Raw genomic sequence first — 21142 nt, 5'->3', positions numbered from 1 at the left:
GGCTTGGCTTCGTTACAAATAATCCATATCGACGAGCTCCTACTGTCAAACCTGTGAAGTTCTGTTCCATAGTAAATGTGTTTGGTGTTTATTCCAGAGAGGACACGCCCTACAATCATGATGATCACATTGTTTTATATATTTTCCGTAACAATTTAAATCAAGCTCAGACTGGATAGAATTCGGTTACAATTATCTGTAGTATAACGCTAGGTAGCTCGGAATAGGTCTGAATGTCTAATGTAGAGGCCGTGAAAGCTTAGGTCTGAATGTTTAATGTAGAGGCCGTGAAAGCTTAGGTCTGAATGTTTCATGTAGAGGCCGTGAAAGCTTAGGTCTGAATGTTTAATGTAGAGGCCGTGAAAGCTTAGGTCTGAATGTTTAATGTAGAGGCCGTGAAAGCTTAGGTCTGAATGTTTAATGTAGAGGCCGTGAAAGCTTAGGTCTGAATGTTTAATGTAGAGGCCGTGAAAGCTTAGGCTAGGTCTGAATGTTTCATGTAGAGGCCGTGAAAGCTTAGGTCTGAATGTTTAATGTAGAGGCCGTGAAAGCTTAGGTCTGAATGTTTAATGTAGAGGCCGTGAAAGCTTAGGTCTGAATGTTTAATGTAGAGGCCGTGAAAGCTTAGGTCTGAATGTTTCATGTAGAGGCCGTGAAAGCTTAGGTCTGAATGTTTCATGTAGAGGCCGTGAAAGCTTAGGTCTGAATGTTTAATGTAGAGGCCGTGAAAGCTTAGGCTAGGTCTGAATGTTTAATGTAGAGGCCGTGAAAGCTTAGGGAAGAATGTGTAATGTAGAGGCCGTGAATGCGTAATGTAGAGGCCGTGAAAGCTGTTTGAATGTTTAATGTAGAGGCCGTGAAAGCTTAGGTCTGAATGTTTAATGTAGAGGCCGTGAAAGCTTAGGTCTGGTCTGAATGTTTAATGTTGAGGCCGTGAAAGCTTAGGTCTGAATGTTTCATGTAGAGGCCGTGAAAGCTTAGGTCTGAATGTTTAATGTAGAGGCCGTGAAAGCTGAGGCCAGGTCTGAATGTTTAACGTAGAGGCCGTGAAAGCTTAGGTCTGAATGTTTAATGTAGAGGCCGTGAAAGCTTAGGCTAGGTCTGAATGTTTCATGTAGAGGCCGTGAAAGCTTAGGTCTGAATGTTTAATGTAGGCCTGTGAAAGCTTAGGTCTGAATGTTTAATGTAGAGGCCGTGAAAGCTTAGGTCTGAATGTTTAATGTAGAGGCCGTGAAAGCTTAGGTCTGAATGTTTAATGTAGAGGCCGTGAAAGCTTAGGTCTGAATGTTTAATGTAGAGGCCGTGAAAGCTTCTGAATGTTTAATGTAGAGGCTGAAAGCTTAGGTCTGAATGTTTAATGTAGAGGCCGTGAAAGCTTAGGTCTGAATGTTTAATGTAGAGGCCGTGAAAGCTTAGGTCTGAATGTTTAATGTAGAGGCCGTGAAAGCTTAATGTTTAATGTAGAGGGCCGTGAAAGCTTAGGTCTGAATGTTTAATGTAGAGGCCGTGAAAGCTTTTAATGTAGAGGCCGTGAAAGCTTAGGCTAGGTCTGAATGTTTAATGTAGAGGCCGTGAAAGCGTAGGTCTGAATGTTTAATGTAGAGGCCGTGAAAGCTTAGGTCTGAATGTTTAATGTAGAGGCCGTGAAAGCTTAGGTCTGAATGTTTAATGTAGAGGCCGTGAAAGCTTAGGTCTGAATGTTTAATGTAGAGGCCGTGAAAGCTTAGGCTAGGTCTGAATGTTTAATGTAGAGGCCGTGAAAGCTTAGGTCTGAATGTTTAATGTAGAGGCCGTGTGAAAGCTTAGGTCTGAATGTTAAATGTAGAGGCCGTGAAAGCTTAGGTCTGAATGTTTAATGTAGAGGCCGTGAAAGCTTAGGTCTGAATGTTTAATGTAGAGGCCGTGAAAGCTTAGGTCTGAATGTTTAATGTAGAGGCCGTGAAAGCTTAGGTAGTTTAATGTAGAGGCTGAAAGCCTAAATGTTTAATGTTGAGGCCATGAAAGCTTAGGTCTGAATGTTTAATGTAGAGGCCGTGAAAGCTTAGGTCTGAATGTTTAATGTAGAGGCCGTGAAAGCTTAGGTCTGAATGTTTAATGTAGAGGCCGTGAAAGCTTAGGTCTGAATGTTTCATGTAGAGGCCGTGAAAGCTTAGACTAGTTCTGAATGTTTAATGTAGAGGCCGTGAAAGCTTAGGCTAGGTCGGAATGTTTCATATAGAGGACGTAAAAGCTTAGGTCTGAATGTTTAATGTAGAGGCCGTGAAAGCGTAGGCTAAATCTGAAGGTTTCATGTAGAGGCCATGAAAGCTTTGGTCTGAATGTTTAATGTAGAGGCCGTGAAAGCTTAGGCTAGCTCTGAAGGTTTCATGTAGAGGCCGTGAAAGCTTAGGTCTGAATGTTTAATGTAGAGGCCGTGAAAGCTTAGGTCTGAATGTTTAATGTAGAGGCCGTGAAAGCTTAGGTCTGAATGTTTAATGTAGAGGCCGTGAAAGCTTAGGGTCTGAATGTTTAATGTAGAGGCCATGAAAGCTTAGGTCTGAATGTTTAATGTAGAGGCCGTGAGGTCTGAATGTTTAATGTAGAGGCCGTGAAAGCTGAGGTCTGAATGTTTCATGTACAGGCCGTGAAAGCTTAGGTCTGAATGTTTAATGTAGAGGCCGTGAAAGCTTAGGTCTGAATGTTTAATGTAGAGGCCGTGAAAGCTTAGGTCTGAATGTTTAATGTAGAGGCCGTGAAAGCTTAGGCTAGGTCTGAATGTTTAATGTAGAGGCCGTGAAAGCTTAGGCTAGGTCTGAATGTTTCATGTAGAGGCCGTGAAAGCTTAGGTCTGAATGTTTAATGTAGAGGCCGTGAAAGCTTAGGTCTGAATGTTTAATGTAGAGGCCGTGAAAGCTTAGGTCTGAATGTTTAATGTAGAGGCCGTGAAAGCTTAGGTCTGAATGTTTAATGTAGAGGCCGTGAAAGCTTAGATTAGGTCTGAATGTTTGATGTAGAGGCCGTGAAAGCTTAGGTCTGAATGTTTAATGTAGAGGCCGTGACAGCTTAGGTCTGAATGTTTAATGTAGAGGCCGTGAAAGTTTAGGTCTGCATGTTTAATGTAGAAGCCGTGAAAGCTTAGGTCTGAATGTTAAATGTAGAGGCCGTGAAAGCTTAGGTCTGAATGTTTAATGTAGAGGCCGTGAAAGCTTAGGTCTGAATGTTTAATGTAGAGGCCGTGAAAGCTTAGGTCTGAATGTTTAATGTAGAGGCCGTGAAAGCTTAGGTCTGAATGTTTAATGTAGAGGCCGTGAAAGCTTAGGTCTGAATGTTTAATGTAGAGGCCGTGAAAGCTTAGGTCTGTTTAAGGTGTAGTAGAGGCCGTGAAAGCTTGAATGTTTAATGTAATGTTTAATGTAGAGGCCGTGAAAGCTTAGGTCTGAATGTTTAATGTAGAGGCCGTGAAAGCTTAGGTCTGAATGTTTAATGTAGAGGCCGTGAAAGCTTAGGTCTGAATGTTAAATGTAGAGGCCGTGAAAGCTTAGGCTAGCTCTGAATGTTTCATGTAGAGGCCGTGAAAGCTTAGGCTAGGTCTGAATGTTTAATGTAGAGGCCGTGAAAGCTTAGGTCTGAATGTTTAATGTAGAGGCCGTGAAAGCTTAGGTCTGAATGTTTAATGTAGAGGCCGTGAAAGCTTAGGTCTGAATGTTTAATGTAGAGGCCGTGAAAGCTTAGGTCTGAATGTTTAATGTAGAGGCCGTGAAAGCTTAGGTCTGAATGTTTAATGTAGAGGCCGTGAAAGCTTAGGTCTGAATGTTTAATGTAGAGGCCGTGAAAGCTTAGGTCTGAATGTTAAATGTAGAGGCCGTGAAAGCTTAGGTCTGAATGTTTCATGTACAGGCCGTGAAAGCTTAGGTCTGAATGTTTAATGTAGAGGCCGTGAAAGCTTAGGTCTGAATGTTTCATGTAGAGGCCGTGAAAGCTTAGGTCTGAATGTTGAATGTAGAGGCCGTGAAAGTTTAGGTCTGAATGTTTAATGTAGAGGCCGTGAAAGCTTAGGTCTGAATGTTTAATGTAGAGGCCGTGAAAGCTTAGGTCTGAATGTTTAATGTAGAGGCTGTGAAAGCTTAGACTAGGTCTGAATGTTTCATGTAGAGGCCGTGAAAGCTTAGGTCTGAATGTTTAATGTAGAGGCCGTGAAAGCTTAGGTCTGAATGTTTAATGTAGAGGCCGTGAAAGCTTAGGTCTGAATGTTTAATGTAGAGGCCGTGAAAGCTTAGGTCTGAATGTTTAATGTAGAGGCCGTGAAAGCGTAGGTCTGAATGTTTAATGTAGAGGCCGTGAAAGCTTAGGTCTGAATGTTTAATGTAGAGGCTGTGAAAGCTTAGACTAGGTCTGAATGTTTAATGTAGAGGCCGTGAAAGCTTAGGTCTCAATGTTCAATGTAGAGGCTGTGAAAGCTGAGGCCAGGTCTGAATGTTTAATGTAGAGGCCGTGAAAGCTTAGGTCTGAATGTTTAATGTAGAGGCCGTGAAAGCTTAGGTCTGAATGTTTAATGTAGAGGCCGTGAAAGCTTAGGTCTGAATGTTTAATGTAGAGGCCGTGAAAGCTTAGGTCTAGGTAGAGGCCGTGAATGTTTAATGTAGAGGCCGTGAAAGCTTAGGTCTGAATGTTTAATGTAGAGGCCGTGAAAGCTTAGGTCTGAATGTTTAAGAGGCCGTGTAATGTTTAGGCCGTGAAAGCTTAGGTCTGAATGTTTAGGCCGTGTAGAGGCCGTGAAAGCTTAGGTCTGAATGTTTAATGTAGAGGCCGTGAAAGCTTAGGTGAATGTTTAATGTAGAGGCTGAATGTTTAATGTAGAGGCCGTGAAAGCTTAGGTCTGAATGTTTAATGTAGAGGCCGTGAAAGCTTAGGTCTGAATGTTTAATGTAGAGGCCGTGAAAGCTGAGGTCTGAATGTTTAATGTAGAGGCCGTGAAAGCTTAGGTCTGAATGTTTAATGTAGAGGCCGTGAAAGCTTAGGTCTGAATGTTTAATGTAGAGGCCGTGAAAGCTTAGGTCTGAATGTTTAATGTAGAGGCCGTGAAAGCTTAGGTCTGAATGTTTAATGTAGAGGCCGTGAAAGCGTAGGCTAGAATGTTTAATGTAGAGGCCGTGAATGCTTAGGTCTGAATGTTTAATGTAGAGGCCGTGAAAGCGTAGGTCTGAATGTTTAATGTAGAGGCCGTGAAAGCATAGGTCTGAATGTTTAATGTAGAGGCCGTGAAAGCGTAGGTCTGAATGTCTAATGTAGAGGCCGTGAAAGCGTAGGTCTGAATGTTTAATGTAGAGGCCGTGAAAGCGTAGGTCTGAATGTTTAATGTAGAGTCCGTGAAAGCGTAGGTCTGAATGTTTAATGTAGAGGCCGTGAAAGCTTAGGTCTGAATGTTTAATGTCCGTGAATGTTGAATGTTTAATGTAGAGGCCGTGAAAGCTTAGGTCTGAATGTTTCATGTAGAGGCCGTGAATGTTGAATGTTTAATGTAGAAAGCTTAGGTCTGAATGTTTAATGTAGAAAAGCTTAGGTCTGAATGTTTAATGTAGAGGCCGTGAAAGCTTAATGTTTAATGCTAAAGCTTAGTCTGAATGTTTAATGTAGAGGCCGTGAAAGCTTGAATGTTTAATGTAGAGGCCGTGAAAGCTTAGGCTAGCTCTGAAGGTTTCATGTAGAGGCCGTGAAAGCCGTGAAAGCTTAGGTCTGAATGTTTAATGTAGAGGCCGTGAAAGCGTAGGTCTGAATGTTTAATGTAGAGGCCGTGAAAGCGTAGGTCTGAATGTTTAATGTAGAGGCCGTGAAAGCGTAGGTCTGAATGTTTAATGTAGAGGCCGTGAAAGCTTAGGTCTGAATGTTTAATGTAGAGGCCGTGAAAGCTTAGGTCTGAATGTTTAGGTGTAGTATTTCACGAGAAGCTGTAGGATTGCGGTATATCTCAAGAAGCTGTAGGATTGTAGTATTTCCCAGGAAGCTACGGGATTGCGGTATTTCTCGGGAAGCTGTGGGATTGCGGTATTTCTCGGGAAGCTGTGGGATTGCGGTATTTCACAGGAAGCTGTAGGATAGCTTTATTTCTCGGGAAGCTGTGGGATTGTAGTATTTCCCAGGAAGCTGTAGGATTGCGGTATTTCCCAGGAAGCTGTAGGATTGCCGTATTTTTCGGGAAGCTGTAGGATTGTAGTATTTCTCATGAAGGTCTTACAGAGCTTTCTGAAAGTGTTCTTCACTGGTTTGACAAATGCTTCCAAGAGACTTCTTTAATGTGACAAATTCTACTTTTGGCAAGTTTATTCTCATTTCCTCTAATGAAGCTTGAGAAGAAATTTAAAATGTTTAAATATGCCCAGCGCGCAACGACTGACAAAAAGCGAAGGCTATAGGTCACCTTGTGAACGTCTTCTTTGGTCGGACAAATCCTTCCTAAAAGCCCATGTATGATTAAAATGCAAAATATGTCACTTCATGAAAATTTTATTTTCTATAAATATTGCATGTGAAATAAAAGTTTGTGCATAACACAAATGGATAAGTTACTCTGCATATTATCGCGGATTCAGATATATTACTAAGTCTGTGATATTATATCTCTAATTGTAATGACTGTCCATACTCTATAGAACTGGAAATGAATTATGTAACAGCTGTATCATACAGCTGGTCACACTTGGTTCGCTGGACATCGCGGAATACTAGGTAGTGATGATTGAGGCCTGTTTGGGTGTGGAGTTTGTACTTTGATCCGAGAGCTCCTTCCTTAGGATAGGATTTTCCATAGAATACACGTCCTATTCGAGAATGGACCAGGGCCATAGCACACCTGGAATTCCAAAGTAAGATAGTCATTCAACAAGGATTACATATACCCTCTCTCTTAAAATGTTACTTAGTTACATAAACTTAGTATATTTACCCTGTCTGTTTAATGATGGGTGTTATTTCCCATGATAACAGGGTAGATATGTGATGGGTGTTATTTTTATCTGATAACAGGGTAGATATGTGTTATTTTTATCCGATAACAGGGTGGATATGTGATGGGTGTTATTTTATCTGATAACAGGGTAGATATGTGATGGGTGTTATTTCTGCTGATAACAGGGTAGATATGTGATGGGTGTTATTTCCAATGATAACAGGGTTGATATGTGATGGGTGTTATTTTTATCTGATAACAGGGTAGATATGTAATGGATATTATTTTTATCTGATAACGGGGTGGATATTTGATGGGTGTTATTTTCATCTGATAACAGAGTAGATGTGTGTTGATTTTATCTGATAAAAGGATGGAAATGTGATGGGTGATGTTTTTATGGGACAACAGGGTAGATACGTGATGGGTGTTATTTCTGCTGATAACAGGGTGGATATGTGATGGGTGTTATTTTTATCTGATAACAGGGTAGATATGTGATGGGTGTTATTTTTATCTGATAACAGGGTAGATATGTGATGGGTGTTATTTTTATCTGATAACAGGGTAGATATGTGATGGGTGTTATTTTTATCTGATAACAGGGTGGATATGTGATGGGTTATTTTTATCTGATAACAGGGTTAATATGTGATGAGTGTTATTTTTATCTGATAACAGGGTAGATATGTGATGGGTGTTATTTTTATCTGATAACAGGGTAGATATGTGATGTGTGTTAATTTTACCTGATAACAAGATGGAAATGTGATGGGTGATGTTTTTATCAGATAACAGGGTAGATATGTGATGGGTGTTATTTCCAATGATAACAGGGTTGATATGTGATGGGTGTTATTTTTATCTGATAACGGGGTTAATATGTGATGAGTGTTATTTTTATCTGATAACAGGGTAGATATGTGATGGGTGTTATGTTTATCTGATAACAGGGTAGATATGTGATATGTGTTAATTTTATCTGATAACAGGATGGAAATGTGATGGTGGTTATTTTTATTCTTTCTTTTCTGATAACAGGGTGGATATGTGATGGGTGTTATTTTCGCTGATAACAGGGTAGATATGTAATGGATATTATTTTTATCTGATAACGGGGTGGATATGTGATGGGTGTTATTTTTATCTGATAACAGGGTAGATATGTGATGGGTGTTATTTCCAATGATAACAGGGTAGATATGTGATGGGTGTTGTTTTTATCTGATAACAGGGTAGATATGTGATGAGTGTTACTTCCACTGATAATGGGGTAGATATATGATAACAACCTGTTCATACTTACATGACACAAGGTTCCCTGGTCAGGTAAATGTCATAACCAGTACAAAGATATGGCCCTGTCTTCACTTGACCAGACTTAGAACTGTATTGGTCACTAGTGTTGCTAGAATACTGATCATTATTTGTCGCTTGACCACATTTTTTGTCTTTATCTGTTTTCTCATAGTTAGCAGTCATTACTGGACATGTCACAGATGCAGTAGACTCCAAGCTCTGGTCAGCAACTTTGTAGTACAAATCCTTGTAACCTGAAAAGAAAGCACCAGATATAATTATTCAAGCAGAGTATTATCTATATGCAATAAGGTAAAGAGACAGTATTCATCAGACAGCAAAAATGAATGCAGATACAAATCAAATCAACTCAATTTCATGTAATATTTCTAAATTAATACATGTATTTTTCATTGATGAAATGCAACATAAAGCATCTGCATCTATATCATGACAAAAACAGGAATCAGGCAAAGTGCTCCTTCTAGAACTTAATTGTATCCACTTTTGTACAGAATTATAGTATACATATTTATATACTGAAGAAATGTGACTACATTTCAATACTTGACACTTCACCTTTCAATGATATGCAAGTAGGTAAAAGTGCACGACTCATGCTCCAGAAAACTTCTATATTAAAAAGTAGTGAAGAGAATCAGTTTATCTTCCTCACAATTCTATCTAGGTCATGAGACATCATTGAAGTTTTTCCCTTATTTGTTCACCAGTATACTGCCAGTATCTATTTCCCATGTCATACATCTACAAGTAAAGTCAAAATGTACCTTGTAAGGGCCACATACCCCCACCCTGTGACCTTGCCACAAGGTCAATGGCTACCATGGCAGCATGCTGTAGTGGGTGAGAGCCATGTCGTAGGTCATAACCTTTGGCAATTACTATATTTTGAACTGGATCCACTACCACTGCACCTAACGGGAGCTGAAATAAATGAAAAACAGTTGGTTAACCTTGATCTAATGGCTAGAGTGTACATCATCCATACCATCCAACCTACACCTCTCAGCCATCACAGTCAAGCCTTTGTCCAACTCTGATCAAACAACAATCCAATCTAGACCTACAAATCATCACAGCTAAAATAATTTCTTTATGCAAAAAGGAAAAACAGTACAAACCCTATACACTGCATATTTTAATCACAGCAAGCTAAGGGGAATAACTCTTGCTAAATATGGATACAGTACATTTAATTTGCATTAAGCATACATTAATGTATCTTAGCTGCATGTTTTTAAATCAAGCGCCCTATATCTATGGCTGAATCTGTGTAGTCTACAACATGGAATTTAATATGTAAAACAAATAAGAATTAAACCTGTTTTCAAAATTATTCAAACAAACAGAAAAACAAATATTGTAATCCTTTAAACCAACAGAAAAGAAATACAAAAATTCTAACGCTTTAAACCAACAAATTCAAATTCTTCAATGCTTTCAATCAACAATCAACAGAAATACAAATATGCTAACTCTAAGTTTATGATGTTTTGTACAGTAAAGTGTCTATATAATTGTGACCTACCTGTTTGGACTCAGCAGCTATTTTTGCCATGACTATGGCTTCTTCCATGTGAGAGTTAATTCTATCAATTTCTTCTGAATTGAATACCTGGTTTGTCAATGCCTTTGTGATACTGTCAAAATAAGAAATTAAACAAAATTTACCAAAAAACATTGTAACTCACATTTGTAAATCTACTTCAACAGTTTCATTGCTTAGGTATTGTTCCCTTTGACCCTATTACCTACTGACATACTAATTTGGCCACATTTTTATAAACAACCTTTTTCTGTCTATTGCCTAAGGTTATGGGTTGTATCCCCCGATGCTGATCTATAACTAAACTCTGCTTCACTACTTTATATGGCTTGTAAGGACTTTATTAGCCCAATGTCATTATATAGTGACAAGCTTGGGTGTCATGCTGTTGTGTCCATTTCAGTGTGACAGCACTATGATAATGTCATCGAGTACTTCATCAGCTGTAGACACTGTCTTTTGCCGTTTCAAATTGATTCTTACCACACATTGCCTGTTATTTCTTAACTTACAGATACTGTCATCAATTTTATGACAACAAAGAAAATGTTGTAAGAACAGATAACTAAACAAAATAAATTCATTATTAATACACTTAATTTGTAGGACAAAATTGTAAAAATACTGAATATATGAACATGTATAAACCTCTTGTCTTCATGAAAATTTACAGGCCAATACAAAATGGATTCCTCATACTGTTGTCTGGTTAAAGGCATCTTTGCTGGAACTTTAACCTTGAAGGGTTTTGTCAAGGTCGAGTAATCCTGAGATTCTGATATGGTCACTGAGACCTTATCTATGTCACAAGATCCATCACAAAGTATAACTTGTAAGGGTGAATCTGAAAAAAAAACCAAATTCTTAATTTTTAATTATCGATTTATACTAGAAATGTAAGACATGTATGCCACCGCAACACACTGACATATTGACATGACAGGAAGGATGATACGGGATTTAAACAGAAAAAAGTTACAAGCATAGGCCAATGATCAATGGCAAAATCAAAAATAATCTTGAGACAAAAACATCGGTGAAAAAACAGGAAGAAAGTTAGACTGGAATTCAAATTTAATCTGTAAAGTGAAAAATCAATGTTTTCTATACAAAAAGCACCACTAACCTTGGCCTTGACCTTGGGCTCCTGAAAGACAATAATGTCCAGAGTATACCCATACTTGATAGTGTATAAAGTTTGACAAATTTTCAACGAAGAATGGAGTATTACCAAGTGTTTAAACTGAATCAGTTGATAATTTTCTATACATAGCATGGGTGACATTGGCCTTGACCTTTGGCTCCTGAAACACAACGATGTCTAAAATATAAATTCATAACTGACTTCCGCCACTAATTAATGTGACAAAAAGTATCTTAAATTTGTTTTCATTTTACATGAGATTTTATGAAACTTGTCTCTGTCATAATTCTTTCTCAACAAGGCTCGCAAAAATAAAAATTTCTTGGGCTCATGTGAAATGAAAACTTGTATATTGGTATTTATACCACTTCCAATCTGTCTTCACCCTATTTTCTCCCAGCACGTCTAGTGTAACTCACCTTTGACAGCTCTTATCCTTTTCAAATGACACAGATCAGGTAACGGGAATTCTTTTTTAAGGGATCTTAAAAGAAATGATTTTCTTGAAATACTTGCATTTCTCATGAATTCAAGCATAATATAGTGGACAGTAAAGTTTATAATAACAGATTTCTTTAAACAATCTGAAAGTTTATGTTGATTTCAGATAAAATTTATATGATTTTTATCAAGGCAAAACAGATTCTATTTTAACATTCCTTGTATCCTCTTTCATTCCTTCCCTTATCCCTGAAAATTCTTTTAAGCAGTTTTGAAAAAAAAAAATCTATTACCTTTATCTTTCCATGAAAATTTTTGAATGATTAAAATGTAAATGTGCAAAAGGTAGTGTAAGTTCTGTTCAAAATGTCTACGCTACACAAATGTACAAAAATTACTTACTGGATAAGTTTTGTTGCCTTTTTCTTATCTGTAATGTTGCACACAAACACATCAACTGAAACATAAACATAAGATATAACTCTCCTGTTTTGTCACTATAAATAAGGAAGCATGAATTTTGAATATACAATGTAATTCAGACTTCTGCTTTATTTGACATCTAGAAAATGTTGCCTCCATAAGACTGAGTCAATATTCAAGATGATATCTTATATCATCTCTATCATACTGTTATAGTACTCAAGATGACATTAGCACTATATCATCATAATAAGTGCAGAATGTGAGAAGAGGTTGAACAAAATGAAATGATATAATGATGATATAATTATATAACGATAATTGATAACTGAAATGGTCATTTCTGTATGACAAACAGAAACTACCCAAAACTTGCTAGCGGAGGCATTGAAATAAGCGGCCACTATTACATTGGCACCCATGTAGGAACCCAGGAATAATACATAGCTTTACTTTTACAAGTACCGCTGTAACCCTTGGAAACTTGAGAACCAATTACTTCCTGGAGGGGGAGTATGTAACCCTTGTTAAATACTAGTTGCAATATACCACTAGGCTATCTATTTAGCCTGATCTTTAGAGTGTCAGACTAGTCAGCCAGAGGTGCCAGGTTTGAATCCTAATGGCCGCAATGAAATAAAGAATGACCACTTTTACATGTTCACTAACCAGAGACAAGGATATTGCACATACATATACGAAGCTATTGCAGGTCTAGATAAAGGTCAGTATATGTGAATATTATTGGAATACCTAATGACACAGGCCTGTAATAAATATCATCCAACACAGCTACAGGGTGTCTTGTTGTCATGGCTGTCTTCTCTACTGGATTTTCTGAAAGTTGACATCAAGTATTTTTTTTTTAAATGAAATCTTAATGAACATAGTTGTATTATTTAGTTTTGCAAAGTATCAAATATGGTTTCATTATTATTAATATTATTATCTTTTTCAACTGTTCATTATATGTAAACAGAAGCGGATTTTCGATATCATTTCAGCCTTATGAAATTGATCGCAGTTACATACATAAAGCTCAGTTTGGTTGAATAGTCAAACTAGCTTTAAATTAGGAGGCCATGACTCTAAATCTTGTTCTCTAGCTACAAATGAATGTTACATTGGATTAGAGTTAGATTGTGTACATGTATACATATTTTTTACATCATACAAATTGTATCTGTCATATGGTTAAATTTGATTGTACACTGTATCTGTCCACGCTTTTCATGTGTTTAAATTGTGTCATTGTACATGAGGATTTGTATGGATATCTCATATGTATGGAGTGACAAAGGACAGGAGTGATTTTAATAATTTTAACCTAACCTAACTGATGAACATACTCTGTAATTCTAGATTATAATATTTTATTTGTAAGGAATCATGATTATATAACGTTAGTGTCAGACGTTCAGACCTTCACACAGAACCATGTAAATATTTACCTATGATACAATTCTCTGTGACCGTCGGACAACGCATAGAAATCTAAAGCATAGCTTCTCAATCCATCTAGTACTTGCTATTAGACACAATACACGTGCTTCCTTTCTGATGTAAACATGGAAAGTATAAGAGACTTAATCTGATTGGATAGGCTAATTTGTTTCGTCGACCATCATCCTATCGAATATCGTCTTATGTAGCGTAGCGAAAGACAGGGGAGGTAACTAAGATGTTGAAAGTGAAACTCAGTCCCTAATTCTGGAAAAAGAGAGGTGAGTACTTGTAATATCTTTGTGAATAAGTCTAAACGAATGTCTAGCTTTTTGGCACGAACACTTCTTTTACTAAATATACGGTGACATTACTTGTAGGCAGCGCTTTTATAACGTGTCGCCTGTAGACCTAACTAAGAAGTACAATCCGAAATACTGGTCTTTGACGCCATATACTATGAATAGGCCTGCGTCTAATGATATCGTAGAACGAGTACATTGACAGACGAGGCTAGTACTCTGAGACCACGATGGCATGCGTGTTCGATTGTAGAATAAGCTAGTGTTTTGTCGATTCCTCCTGCTGTTTTTGCCAGTGCTCCGGTTGTGAGTATGCCCCCACTTACAATGTCATGATCAGTACTCGTGTACTGCTATTGATTGTCCTCCACTGTTTGTACTCGTGTATAGAGTATCCTCCTTTTGTTAATTTTGGTAATCATGCAATGAGTATCCTTCCATTATTACTGTTGGTACTCATGTACAGAGTATCATCCTACGGTTTCTGTTGGTACTCATGTGCCAACAGTTAGTACTGTAACAGCCGAGGTAGAAAAGGTCATTGGACTAATAATTTCAATACTTTGCTAATTCTATTACAGCCATTGTCTGTCTGGTTGACCAGGAAAAATAAAAAGGTAAACAATAGAAAAGATAACTCCCCAGATAAGCTGGTGATAAGTTATTATTTATAATGTAGTCACCAGGGTTTGACAGGTGAGACATCATTGACTTAACTTCAATGAAAAAAACCCAGTTGAGGACTTCAAGGGTAGACAATTTTGTTAAACTGATTAGAGTACATTTGTATGCATGTACATGTGCAGAATCAGTTCCTTGGATACCTGTTAGAGTAAATTGTATATGGAAACATATACTTACCTGTCCCCTACTGGGAATTAGAGGAGACAATATGGGTCTATCTCCTACCTTACTACTCATTGGAACTGTATACTATGGATATGGGTTCACCTTGGTGAAATGTTGTGTCAGTTGGTGATTTACTTTGCTGAACTATCTGGTATATTAATGTGATACTCGGCGAATATCATTGTGAATTATGATTATTTCTTGTTTTGAAAAAAATGAAGTGAATAAAATTATCTTGTCTGATTTTAACATAAATAACAATTTCTTTCTACATTGCAGAATTGTTTTTATGAGAGCACTGTTGTCAGTCCTCAGACAGCCATGGACATTCCATTTCCAAGGCAGATGGGCAGTAAGAACAACCATGCCTTGATCCTACAGCAACACCTGCATGACCAGATGATGTCACAGTCAGAGTTCTGTGATGTCACTCTGGTGGTGGAGAATGTGGTCAGTCACCTTGAACCTCTCTGGAGGACTTTTCAGTCCAATTTTTGAGACAGAAAAGATATATCTATAACACTCTAATACATGTAGTATAATCATTTTCATATGTCTTTACATGTTATATATAATATATTTTGTAACACCAGGCGAATTGGGTTTTCCCCGGTGAAGTGAAGATTATGGGAAAAATAAGATCAGAAAAATAAAAAAAAAAGCATGGAATGAATAGTAATTCTGATTCTTAAACTGATGAATTGATATGTGATTTCTATAATGTTTCAAGTTAAAGCTAGTTTATATACATATATGTTGTACATTGTAGGAGATAAAAGCTCACTGGTGTGTTTTAGTATCCTGCCCCTACTTCCAGTCTCTCTATGACAGTGGCCTTGCAGAGAGATTTTCAGGTACACACATATATGGAAGAACACCTAACATAATGTCTGTAGTATTGCGTGCTCTAATAAGTAATGTTTAAACTGCTATTTACTGTCCTTTTTTTCTACAATTTATCGTTCCCTGAAAGGCAGAAAAGTCATAGTAGTGGATTTAAAACCTGTGAAATAAATCAATATATAATCTATAGGTATGAACTGCCACCTACAGCTTTTATCCTGCCATGTGCTGCATTACCTTATATCTTAAGATATATAAACAATTTCTTTGTAGGGACTGTCAAGTTACACATCGGAAAGCCTTCCTCTGTCCGCTCTGCATTAGAGTTTCTATATCTCGGTAATGTTGAAATCAGCTATGAAAATGTACAAGATTTGCTGGAGGTTGCTGACTATTTCCAGATTACAGAGTTAAAACGAGCATGCCAGGACTACCTCTACTCCGTGAACATCAACACCGATAATTGTGTTCGAATCTGTCTGATGTGCAGTCTCTATGACCTTGACTTATACACAAGGGCATTTGATTTTTTACGTGGAAATCTACCAGAGGTTATGCAGAAAGAAGACATTTTATCACTTACCCATGACTCTGTGATGTCCCTGTTATCTGATCCGTCCCTATGTTATGTGTCTCAGGAAGACTTTTTCCATTTCATAGTTCGCTGGGTGCAATCAGAACAGGAGGTTAGGCTAGTGTACTTTGAAGAACTTTTTAGTGCTCTGAATCTTCTCAATATTCCAAAGAAATTCCTTGAGGAAGTTATAGAGAAACACAAGTTTGTAAACAGCAGCAGAAATTGTAAAGATATGGTGCTCAATGTAAAATCAAAGTATAGCGCAGGACTTATTGCGGAAGATCCCGCTACAAGAGATGTTATTATCATGGCAGGTGGTTGTGGTCACGGCCTATACTTCAACAATCTCTTTCATCTATTCCCATTCTCAGAAAGTATATCTGTTAGTACTGTGTACGGGTTTATAGTGAATGAAGGACGTTGGATAGAGTTAGCTCCCTTACCTGAGCAGATGAGAAAACCAGTCATCACATATGATCCCAGAGGCTACTTGTATGTGCACAACACCTCCCATTCACACTATGACTCGATTTTCATCATATTTAAATATAGTATCGAGGTGAAGACGTGGACTAGCTTTCGACTCCAAGTACCAGACAGTATTTCGAATGTTAGTATCCAGAACATTATTTCATGCAACAGTGATTTGTTTGCAATTATCTCTGGCAGTATGCCTTCTCCAACCAAAGCACCACCTGTTGAAGAATATTATACAGTTCTTATTGAGGTCAAGGAGGACGCAGAAAGTGTTATCAAGTGCAATCTTTTTCCAGGGGATATCTCGCATGCACAGGTCACATCTGTCGGGATGAACAATCGCCATGTCTGTGTGCTGGCATGGAAACATGGTGGGAAAAGCAAAAAGAGTCATGGTCCAAAGTTCATTATGTATGATACGGTCTGCGGGAAAAGGACTGACCATTCCAAGGGAGCATTCTGGGATACCTTTTTGATTCCTGTAGGAAATGAACTCCTTGCTTGTAGAATGGGTAAACATTCAGCAAAGAAGTACTCCTTTGCTGAAAAACGATGGAAGTTAGTCAAAACTCAGATGATAACACATCTACCTGAGGATCCAAACCGTCTTGACATCTCCTATCACTCGGATGGTGCCAACTTTTACGTGTTTGGTGGAAGAGACGCCTCAACAAAGAAGCTTCTCGATTCTGCTTTCAGGTTTAATTATGAGACCAAGAAATGGTCCAAGCTGGAGAATATGCCACAGGCACTGATGCAGAGTGCCACTTGTCATGTTAAGATGCCAACAGACCATGTACGATGCCACATTAGCTGTCCGCACTGTGTTTACCACACTCGTAAGAGTCAAGCAGTGTACAACGTGGAGTGCCCATATGATGAAGGGGATGATGACACAGACTGTGATTATTCATATGATGATGACGATGATTATGCTTCTGACCATTGGGAAGATTACTTTGACTATTATGATCCATACCAGGACTGGTACTGATCCACTCCCCCGCAGTGGTACACTGAGAGGAATTACTTTGACTGTTATGATCTGAACCAGGACTGGTTCTGATCCACTTCCCCACCAGTGGTACACTGTGAGAATAACTTTGACTGTAATGATCTGAACTAGGACTGGTACTGATCACTCCCCTCCAGTGGTACACTGTGAGAATTACTTTGACTGTAATGATCTGAACCAGGACCGGTACTGATCACTCCCCCCAGTGGTACACTGAGAGAATTACTTTGACTGTAATGATCTGAACCAGGACTGGTACTGATCACTTCCCCCAGAGGTACACTGAGAGGAATTACTTTGACTGTTATGATCTGAACCAGGACTGGTACTGATCACTTCCCCTCCAGTGGTACACTGAGAGAATTACTTTGACTGTAATGATCTGAACCAGGACTGGTACTGATCACTCCCCTCCAGTGGTACACTGAGAGAATAACTTTGACTGTAATGATCTGAACCAGGACTGGTACTGATCAACTTTCCCTCCAGTGGTACACTGAGAGGAATTACTTTGACTGTTATGATCTGAACTAGGACTAGTTCTGATCCACTTTCCCTCCAGTGGTACACTGAGAGGAATTACTTTGACTGTAATGATCTGAACCAGGACTAGTTCTGATCCACTTTCCCTCCAGTGGTACACTGAGAGGAATTACTTTGACTGTTATGATCTGAACTAGGACTGGTTCTGATCAACTTTCCCTCCAGTGGTACACTGAGAGGAATTACTTTGACTGTTATGATCTGAACTAGGACTAGTTCTGATCCACTTTCCCTCCAGTGGTACACTGAGAGGAATTACTTTGACTGTTATGATCTGAACTAGGACTGGTTCTGATCAACTTTCCCTCCAGTGGTACTCTGAGAGGAATTACTTTGACTGTTATGATCTGAACTAGGACTTGTTCTGATCCACTTTCCCTCCAGTGGTACACTGAGAGGAATTACTTTGACTGTTATGATCTGAACTAGGACTGGTTCTGATCCACTTTCCCTCCAGTGGTACACTGAGAGGAATTACTTTGACTGTTATGATCTGAACTAGGACTGGTTCTGATCAACTTTCCCTCCAGTGGTACACTGAGAGGAATTACTTTGACTGTTATGATCTGAACCAGGACTGATAACATTTATTTTGTTTTCAGTTGTTCTCCTTGCTAGCAATTTAAACCTTTATACAAGTTAATTTAGGAACATAGGAAATGCTTTTTTCATCGATTTACAGTAAGGACTGAAGTCAACATGCTGCCTCATTTCTCTAAAGTCCACAATGAAATTTCAATTTTGTCTTATTACGATTGTATTGTACTTTACTTAATCATCTTCAAGTTGAAGTGCAGTTTCAAGCAGTCATTTCAATTTATACACCAAAAATGATAGTTGTACTTTATATAACGAAGACAACAAACAAGGTTATAATGTAGTGAAAATGATCGTGTTTATTGCATGCATTCAATATTACATCACAGCATTAGTAAAATCATATATCTTTGTGGGGTCCAATTCTCGTGGTTTTTCAAAAAATACTTCTTCATGTACACCTGAATCATGGATGAGATTAACGAAATAAAATCAATTTACCCAGGTATACTTGTTTTATCAGTACCCATGAAATCAACGTAAATAAGTCCCCCATGAAAAAGAATGACTACGGTATCCTCTTTTCAAGTTGCTTTACCATTCCGTAGATTTTTTCTGTGAGTTTTGTTTTATACAATATTTAACCTAACTGGATATTAAATCATGTGACCTGAATCATTTTTTAAATTCATTGTATGATAATCTCTCAAATCTTCTTTAAGTCCAGGGTTAGTATCAAAATTTTCCATGCTAATTTTTTCTTCTTTGAAATAGAAATGAAAGTGTGTTCGATCACAACTGACAATTGTTTTACCAACAGTTCTCTCGATGATGAGAGTCGTCTGAATCTTTGATTGCCATGTTGACTGAGGTATGACTGTGTGTTTTGATATTGTAATTTACATCCTCTGATTGAGAAATTTTAGTGTTGTGTATACCTCTATCCAAGTCTGCTCTATATAGTTTATAGTTTGGCTATTTTTTCTTTCACAAATTGCTTCGCTTCGTGATTCAGTGATTCATAATACACAAATTGCTTCGCTTTGTGATTCAGTGATTCATAATACACAAATTGCTTGGCTTTGTGATTCAGTGATTCATAATACACAAATTGCTTGGCTTTGTGATTCAGTGATTCATAATACACAAATTGCTTGGCTTTGTGATTCAGTGATTCATAATACACAAATTGCTTGGCTTTGTGATTCAGTGATTCATTTTGTTTTATTGATTGATGTCCCACCAATTTCTTATCACCTAGAATCAATGTTCAAGAAAAATCTGAAGATATCAGGGTTTTTGTCACATTTTTCTCACTTTTCAAATCCACATTATTTGGAAGGATGTTTAAAGTTTCACACATGACAACTCATTTGATATACACATCAAGTAACACGAAAACTTGTTGTATGAGAACTTTTTCAGAATTCAATATCATCGTAAATAATTACTGTCGGCTACTCTCAAAACTACAAAAAAAGCAGGGTTTTTTTTATTGTTTTTTGTTTTTTTTTTGTTTTTTGAATGATAAAAAATGAAATGTCAGAATGATTCTGGAATGCTTATGTTCTTGAAGCCTTATGAACAAAAGAACATTTCTACACAAAACGTCACATTTATGTCTTGGGATGAAGAAAGTTTACAAAGGAAAAGTTTTCCAACTTTTACTGATGTTGAAAATCTGAAGAAATGCTGTTTATATTTTAAACTGAACAATGTAGCATATTAGTTGTTTATCTTTTGTATGATGGTGTTTAATAAACAATCAGAAATACTCCTTTGTTGTTTTGATTTTGAGATAAATTAGCATAACATACCAGGCTGAGGTAAAGGACTTGTATTTGTTCAAATGAATAACCTTGACTAATTTAAAAAGGTCAGACGGGTAAACTATGCCACATCGCTAGAAACTGACATTTGTTGGTGAGATGATATCCCGACACAGGAGCAGTTGTGGAGAAAAAAACCTGTCAAACAACCAAGTAAACTATGTCATATTATTTCTGAATAATCAACAGCTCTATATTGAGTTAGTATTATCTGAAAGTAAAACTTTTTTCCATAAATGACCTAGACCTCTGTCAAGGTCATCAGAGGTCAAGGTCACATTAATACGACTGCACTAAATAATCTTAGTAGAGGTTTATGATAACTCATTCACCAATAGTCTTAGAAGGACTTGCTATCATGTATGTTTTGTATGTATTGGTCGCTGGGTCCTCCCATCAGTTTAAAGTCATCAAAGATTACATATTGACATACTGCACGTAACCATGCCATTAAGTTAGGATACTTGTAACGTAACACATATTTTCTCACTAATTGTGATAACAGAAAAAATATTTAATATAAATATATTACCATCCCGAAAAAAAATGTTCTGAGACACCACTTAAACCACTATACAGACACCACTAATCCCACTATACATAGACACCACTAATCCCACTATACATACAGATACCACTAACCCCACCATACATACAGACACCACTAATCCCACTATATATACAGACACCACTAATCCCACTATAAATACAGACACCACAAATCCCACTATACAGACACCACTAATCCCACTATTCATACAGACACCACTTATCCCACTATAAATACAGACACCACTAATCCCACTATTCATACAGACACCACTTATCCCACTATACATATAGACACCACTAATCTGGTTGTTTTCAACTCCTCCCATAGTTTAACCAATCTCTTTCAAAATAGTGGACTTAATCACAATGACATGAAATT

The 21142-nt window shown here is 37.7% G+C and overlaps 2 protein-coding genes across 2 annotated transcripts; one reads left to right on the top strand and one right to left on the bottom strand.

Moving 5' to 3' along the window:
- Nucleotides 1-6552: 6552 nt before the first annotated feature.
- LOC132551831 (probable inactive tRNA-specific adenosine deaminase-like protein 3) lies at nucleotides 6553-13313 on the bottom strand. Its single transcript, XM_060215978.1, has 10 exons — nucleotides 13248-13313; nucleotides 12550-12633; nucleotides 11776-11830; nucleotides 11352-11416; nucleotides 10915-10935; nucleotides 10437-10632; nucleotides 9771-9882; nucleotides 9010-9166; nucleotides 8229-8475; nucleotides 6553-6826 (listed from the first exon to the last, which is right to left on the bottom strand). The coding sequence occupies exons 1-10, from the start codon at nucleotides 13282-13284 to the stop codon at nucleotides 6640-6642; spliced, it is 1161 nt and encodes a 386-aa protein (XP_060071961.1). The 5' UTR covers nucleotides 13285-13313; the 3' UTR covers nucleotides 6553-6639.
- Nucleotides 13314-13463: 150 nt separating this feature from the next.
- On the top strand, nucleotides 13464-17693 carry LOC132551823 (kelch-like protein 11). The gene is made up of 4 exons (XM_060215970.1): nucleotides 13464-13520; nucleotides 14670-14840; nucleotides 15160-15244; nucleotides 15507-17693. Exons 2-4 carry the CDS (start codon nucleotides 14712-14714, stop codon nucleotides 17279-17281), a joined length of 1989 nt encoding a protein of 662 aa, XP_060071953.1. The 5' UTR covers nucleotides 13464-13520; nucleotides 14670-14711; the 3' UTR covers nucleotides 17282-17693.
- The last annotated feature ends 3449 nt before the right edge of the window (nucleotides 17694-21142 follow it).

This window comes from Ylistrum balloti, unplaced genomic scaffold (genome assembly GCF_031769215.1).
Source record: "Ylistrum balloti isolate Yb309-2 unplaced genomic scaffold, AGI_CSIRO_Ybal_v1 Utg370220, whole genome shotgun sequence".
In the NCBI taxonomy this organism is placed as follows: domain Eukaryota; kingdom Metazoa; phylum Mollusca; class Bivalvia; order Pectinida; family Pectinidae; genus Ylistrum; species Ylistrum balloti.
Note: the sequence above shows the minus strand (reverse complement) of the source record. Positions and strands in the feature narration are given on the sequence as shown.